General features: G+C 38.3%; 1 protein-coding gene across 1 annotated transcript; it reads right to left on the bottom strand.

The window, feature by feature from the left end:
- Positions 1 to 622: 622 nt before the first annotated feature.
- On the bottom strand, positions 623 to 3,083 carry LOC129766817 (uncharacterized). The gene is made up of 3 exons (XM_055767413.1): positions 1,562 to 3,083; positions 1,188 to 1,495; positions 623 to 1,126 (listed from the first exon to the last, which is right to left on the bottom strand). The coding sequence occupies exons 1-3, from the start codon at positions 2,028 to 2,030 to the stop codon at positions 623 to 625; spliced, it is 1,281 nt and encodes a 426-aa protein (XP_055623388.1). The 5' UTR covers positions 2,031 to 3,083.
- Between the last annotated feature and the right edge of the window lie 3,630 nt (positions 3,084 to 6,713).

The following is a 6,713-nucleotide window of genomic DNA, read 5'->3' as shown; positions in this document are numbered from 1 at the left end:
TAACCAGGTATGCAAATTGCAAACTATAAAAGCGATGCTTCGCAGCAGTTAACATTCAGTTTTGTCTTTCTATATATACGATTGATTTGCAAACAAAAATCTACATTCATTCATCATGTCCGATTGGAGAACAGGATTCCTGTGTTTGATGGCCCGTCCGCGGGAACCGCTCTGTGTCCCAGAGTGCGAGAGGAAGAATTTGTGCTTACACTCGATACTAAGCTAGAACTGGGATTCCCTGGTGTAACAATTGGAGACGTTTCGGTGCAAGTTACCAATGGGAGAGTGGCAGTGAATCGTCGGCTCACGTCTGCTGACATATGGGTTTCCCGTTTGATAGGTTCATCGATAAGACGATTGTTCAGATGGAAGATTTCGTGAGAGCATTTCCCAACATGAAGCGAACGTCATCCGTGGGGAATATTTTTAACAATATGTATTAGGAACGGTACTCCTGGATTTGGATTCAAATTAAATTAAGACAGACAAGAGGTGCAAGATTGCGTAACTAAACAAAAAGTGGATTCAGCTACAGTTGAAATAAAAATATTTGAGAAATGGCTAAAAAAATATAAATTTATTTTATTTTCATTTTACGTAGGAAAAATCGAAGCATTCGAATCTACAATGGCTCAGTTGCCACCGAGGTGGCGACATCCTTCCATTTATATAGTATTGGCAGTATCTGATCGAAGGCGTCTTTATTCAGTTTGATGATCATAATATTGGCCAGAGTCTCTTCCTTCAAGCATGTTCTCTGGTTAGAGAGCACCAGAGCGAGTGCGCTAAATGCCCTTTCCACTGATACCTGACTAGAAGGAGTAGCAAATACAACATTGGCCACTGCGTAAAGTTCAGGATGCGAACTCTTTCTTTTGATCCAATGTTTCCAAACATCGAAGTTATGCTTCTGGCGAGGCTCGATATCCAGCGCTTTGAGCTGAAGTTTGAATGCTGATTGATTTGTGTCTATTTCAGCAGCAATTGAACCCCCGAAAAGCTCGGTGATGTAGCCATCGTTTGCATCCATGGCATCAGATGATGAAGACGTAGTAGTTGAAGAGGCAGCATTATCGTCAGTATTATTGAGTCGACATATGTGGTTCCAAGTTTCTGTGATGAAACCCTAGAATAATCGAATGCATCAGTACAATTTTGGAAATAATTTATTTTTCAATTTGACATACCTGAATAAGCTCCTTTTCTTTGCCGTTGAAAATAGCTGAATTGACAAAATTCAGTCTTGGATCCAAGTACAGGGCCATTCTGAAAGCTTGAGACAGTCGTAGCTTGGAAAGCCTGCTCTGAAGAGTTTCATAGAGTTTCATAGCCAACGGATTTTTATGAAATCGACGAACTTCGCCTATAGCAATCAACCATGCTATATAAAAATCTGAAAGCGATACGTGTGAACCCTGCAGATTTTTAGAGCATATGTACACTGGCTTGAATGCTTCTGCATAACTTTCAATAAACTCCCAGTGGCTTGAGAGATCTGTAACGAATAAAATATTGCTGGTAAATCGAAAATATTATATTTCATCAGAAAACCTGATAGTACCTAGTTCTGCAAATTGTTCAGCCAACTGTTCGAAAAACTGTTTCTGCTTCAGGAAACTGCTTATCATTACATAAATGCCGCCCCACCGCGTCTGGCACCAAGTTGGCGGATAAGTGGCATTGTGATGACCGAAATTTGTCGTGTATTTGACGTTGTTGCATTTTTTCGCTATTTCCGTTATTTCCTTAATAGAGTCATTGCTTTTATTTACTACGTCCAAAACAGCTAGCTGCAACGTGTGTGCCGCACACCTGATGAGATTTAATCGCTCTCTGAACACCTCGCACAGGCTGGCCGTAAGTGTGTCGTTTGACTCGAAATTTTCTTCGCTATCATCATCTTCTCGCAAAGACAACATGACCAATTCCTCCTTCAGTTTTCTGACGGCTGCCAACATATTAGCACCGTTATCTACTACCATTGAAAATACTTGGTCGAGGGTCATTCCGTAGCTTGTCAACGTATTCATTATTTTTTGTTTCAGTAAGTTGGCAGTCTGTCTCTCTTTGATTTCAAGTATACCTATAATATGAAGCTTTTCATTAACGGTTTTACATAGCTACTCAAACTAAATCTTACCCAACGTCCGAATGACAATCTCGTCGCGTATGCAATATTGAGCATTTATGCACAATACGTGGCGGTTATGGCGACTTGCGGAGTCGAGCTTAATCGAGATAAGCTTATTTTTCATCTCGTCAGCTATCGCACTTTTCACTTTTCCCGCAGCTGCTTGCAGATGATTCTTAGCTATCTTCCCATTGAATGAAATTCCTGGTCCAACAGCCTCGGACAATCGATCCAGTAGTAGTTTTGTTTCATCCCAATCGACGAACGAAATGGGAAGATTCCGGTTAGCGATCATTTTGATCACATACTCAACTAATAGTTGATGATCAACTGGAACCAGACGCTTGGGGATAAGTCGAGCTTTCTTCGCAGACGAATCGAACTCCTTCAGCAAACCGTATTCGGTAGATAATTCCGGGTGTTGCGATCGGAAATGGCGGATGAAATTGCCAACATCCAGCTTTGGTTGACGAAGTTTGCATTCGCTAGTCGGATCGATTTTGCAAAATGCTTCCTCCCCGTCCAAGCCAATGTAGTCTTTAGCGATTTCTGTAAATGTGCGTGCAGATCTCGCTCTCTTGTTGGCATTTCCATTTGAACCACTGATTTTGGTTGCCATTTCGGAGTAACTTCAGAAATAACGGTATAAATTAACAGAATATGTCACTAAATAATCAATAAACACTGTCTCAATGAAAAAATCACAAACTTGTCAGGATATTGAGAATGAACGGTCACAAAATTCCTGACAATTCGATGGCAATGAATGAAAGAAAATGAAGTCACATGACTCGAGCTTTAAAGAAAGCTCAGATACAACAGAATGAATATGAATGAACACAGTAGTAGATTTGTTTGACGTCGGATGAATGACAGCAGTACCGACAAGAGAAATGAGCGCGTTACACTGATAAAAATTTATTTTCAATATTATTTCATAAGCTCAATATTTCCAAGCCCTGATGGTGCTACTCGCCCATGTAGTTCGTGCCCGGCACCGGCAAAATATTCTTTTCGAGAATTCCTTCATGCATTTGTCTGAAGCGTGCTGTGTATGCCCGGAGCCGTTCCGCCATATATACGCATACACATTTGAAACACACGCAATAATATTTGTCTTGCATGAAACGTGCCGTGCCGGTTACTCTACGTGCCTGATAATATAATATTACCTTAAGACGTAGTTCAATGGCGTGCCGTTTATTTCGTTTCCACCGTGAAGTGTATTCGAGAATCAGGCCCATAGAGTTGTCTTCATAAACAATTTTCGTATGAGACTTTTTCACCACATCCAAACAAAAATGTTTTTCATTTAAATAGAATACTAGTTTAATATGGATTATAATATGGACTAATTTTCATTCATAATTAAAACATTCAACTGATCCGTGGACACAACAAGAACAAGATTTTCATACGAATTTTATTTTATTTTTGTTTACATGAAAAGTGATGACGCGAATGCTAGATTGTGACTGCAAATCAACAGACGGCGTCGGGCGAATGTTTTAGTACAAAACGCAAGCAATGACAGCTGATGAGAAACAACGCACAACGCGGCATTCTGTTTCCACCTTTACTCTCAAAGGTCAAAATCGATTTATCCTACATAGCACTCCATATTTTTGAGCTGCTTTGTTTATGGTGTAATCTATATGTTCGTCAAAGTGCAGCGTTTGGTCCAAAACAACGCCATGATATTTGATTGACGATGCCCTCTCCACAGATTGTCCAACTATATTTATATCAATACCGCTACGGTCTAGAATACTTGTCGGTACTACCATGTATTTTGTTTTGTTTATGTTCAGCTTTAGTCTTTTCTATTTCAGCCAGCCATCTAGATGCTGCAGTTCATGGTTCATATTTCTATAACAGCCTTGCAAGAATATCACCGTGTCTCCAGCGAACAAGTTCACGTCACCATAATTTAACACCTGTTTGATACAGGGTTACCATATCTACAGAATAATCTGCATTTATACAGATTTTTTAGACTTTTTGAAACCAAGAATCTGTAGATGCAGATTACAGATTTTTTGGGTGGGTTTCATACAGCATTCACAGATTTTTTGAATCAACGATCCAATAATAGTTATGGCTCAGTGTCAATAATATTTTTCCCATCTCACCTATTTTATTCATATAACCTTTGAACCTGTTTAAATGAGAATAATCTCTTTCGATGTTCATATGTAGCGTCGTGTGCTACATTCTGACGCAAACGTCGGCGTTATCGGTTAGCGTTACAATATATAAATAATACTGGTTATCTTTTTCTTACTAAAGCACAGAGAATGTAAATTTGAAAAGTGAGCTCATACTGTCCTGAAAATTTATTTGCCTTGAAATTTCTTGAATGGAAAACATCTAAAAGAACCCTCGAGACATTTTGACGCAGGATTACGTTTTCGGGAATATATGGTGAGTACACATAAAAAAATCGATAATGAATATATCGATCATATCACGAAAACTGTTCAATTTTGAGAGCTTTATGCCCAGACACTTCATTATAGAAAATGCTGAATTCGCCCCAACTAAATGACTCTCACTGGAATTCGTCGTTAAACATAACCTAGCAGGATTCAACTACAACCAAAACCTAGGAATGAAACAAAGTTTGAATCATTTGAATAACTTGATAACCTAACCTATTTCACCGGTTTTCAGAACTACGCTTCACCATTGATAGTTTAATTGATCGAAACAAACTGAAATATACGAATTTAGATTAATTGACAAACCAGAACACTTTATCTTAAGGTGAAGGTGGAAGCTAGCCATTGTAGTAGTATAGGTAAAACAACGTATAAAAATGGAGTAATAGTATTTGTGAGAGAAGAGCAAAGCACACGTAAATAGATCAATTCACTTATCAGACTGTGCGCTTCATTGACACGAGTCTTTGAATACATTGAAAAAAACATAACAATTCAATACTAAAGTAAAATGTATGAACGATATGTTCCGATGAACAATTGCAAATATAAATATATATAGAAGGTGCATTTGCATATGAAGTGAAATTCTGATTATACGCGAGCGTAACATGAGCAAATTTATAACACATGCGAATTGGGGCTCTTTTGGTATTAACAAGTTCTTCCGCATAGTAACTCGTTGTTGATAATTCCTCAATATTTTTCTTCGTTGATCGTATTGTTTTCACATATTCACGTTGGAGACCCTTAACCCTTCTCTTCGTTGGCCGAGGCATTTTGATTGAATGTAATACTTTTCCATTTGCCGATTTTGAAAGCATAAGCAGCCGTGACAGTGTTCCGAGCTCTGCAATACAATTTTCTTACCCAATTTTAAAGTTGCTAAAACTTACATTATAGACCCATTAAACGTAAAAATAATAATTGTATTGATATCAACACAATTTTATTCTATCGATTTTCATGACATGAAACGCTATGACTCAGGTATAACATTTTATTGAGTGGTTGTTATAGCTATTTCGATGATGTTGTCTGGCGTCAGTGTCGAAAAATTAACGATCTTTCACCAATACAAATAAAAACCATTGCCGAAGATTGAAAAATGAAAATTTAACTTTCAGAGCACTACCTCGAGTTTTTCGACGTTTTTCACTATACAGTGCGACAACGGATGAAAATTTAATATCTTGTGAGTAATAGATTAGAGTTTGGTTGATATTACTTGATGGGAAGTGTGCGAAAACGATCATTTTCTTCACATTGTTTCGCAAAATTATTGATTTTCGGGCGAGGGGTGAGGGAGAAAGATGAAGGAAATGAGCGCGATTGTGGCAGCCATTTGTGGCTAGCTTCCGCCTTCACCTTAAGACACGTCCACACCGGTTGGCCGACCGATAAAGCCGAATAAGTGTGGACGTACCGAAAAACGATTCGAATCATGCCGAACCCAAACCGAAACAAGTCGGTCCGGATCAAAGAAAGTCGAACCAAAATAAAACGAAGTAAATTCGCGTTGACGGCATTGTGCTTTGTGTGTTCGTGACGGCTTCGTGCATCCGATGGTACTTCGGCATCGTGCATCCGATGGGGCGTCCACATCACATAACGAACCGAATATGCCGCCTAGTACAGGCCGATCGGCATCATTCGGCATAATGTGGACGCGCCTTTAGACTCTTGAGCAATATTTTTCAAAAATAATACATCAAATCTAATATAGCAAGACCACTCTTTGAAGATTTTGACAAGCATCTGAAGATATCTACGTCGGTGTTGAAGCTGCTGAACAGGACGAGAACAAAATAAAAGCTTTTAGGAATCTGCTGAATCATCAAATTGTTGAACCACGAAAATTTGAATAAAAAATTGGAATTCAAACAAAACATTTCCTATTAATTTATTCTGAATGAAAAATGCCTATCCTATTTGTCTTCTAAGCATTAGTGTCATATTTCTATTTCAAGCGTTGGCAGATTGCCAGTTTTTTTAATTGCCTCTTTATTATGCTTCCTTAATTCATTACAACAATTATATTTTTGTGAGAACCTAAAATACATTATAATAAATGTATTTACGTTACTCAATACAAACAAATATTCTCTGGCAGTGGCGTCGAGTGGAACTTTCGCACTTTT

This window comes from Toxorhynchites rutilus, chromosome 2 (assembly GCF_029784135.1).
Source record: "Toxorhynchites rutilus septentrionalis strain SRP chromosome 2, ASM2978413v1, whole genome shotgun sequence".
Taxonomy (NCBI): Eukaryota; Metazoa; Arthropoda; class Insecta; order Diptera; family Culicidae; genus Toxorhynchites; species Toxorhynchites rutilus.
This window is presented reverse-complemented; position numbering and strand designations above follow the sequence as displayed.

Bases quoted from the DNA above. Each gene is read 5' to 3' on its own strand.
- LOC129766817 (XM_055767413.1), bottom strand. From the start codon at position 2,030: ATGAATACGTTGACAAGCTACGGAATGACCCTCGACCAAGTATTTTCA. The intron at 1,496-1,561 runs GTACTATCAGGT...TATTCGTTACAG, and splicing joins TGAACAATTTGCAGAACTAG to ATCTCTCAAGCCACTGGGAG. The intron at 1,127-1,187 runs GTATGTCAAATT...CGATTATTCTAG, and splicing joins AAGAAAAGGAGCTTATTCAG to GGTTTCATCACAGAAACTTG.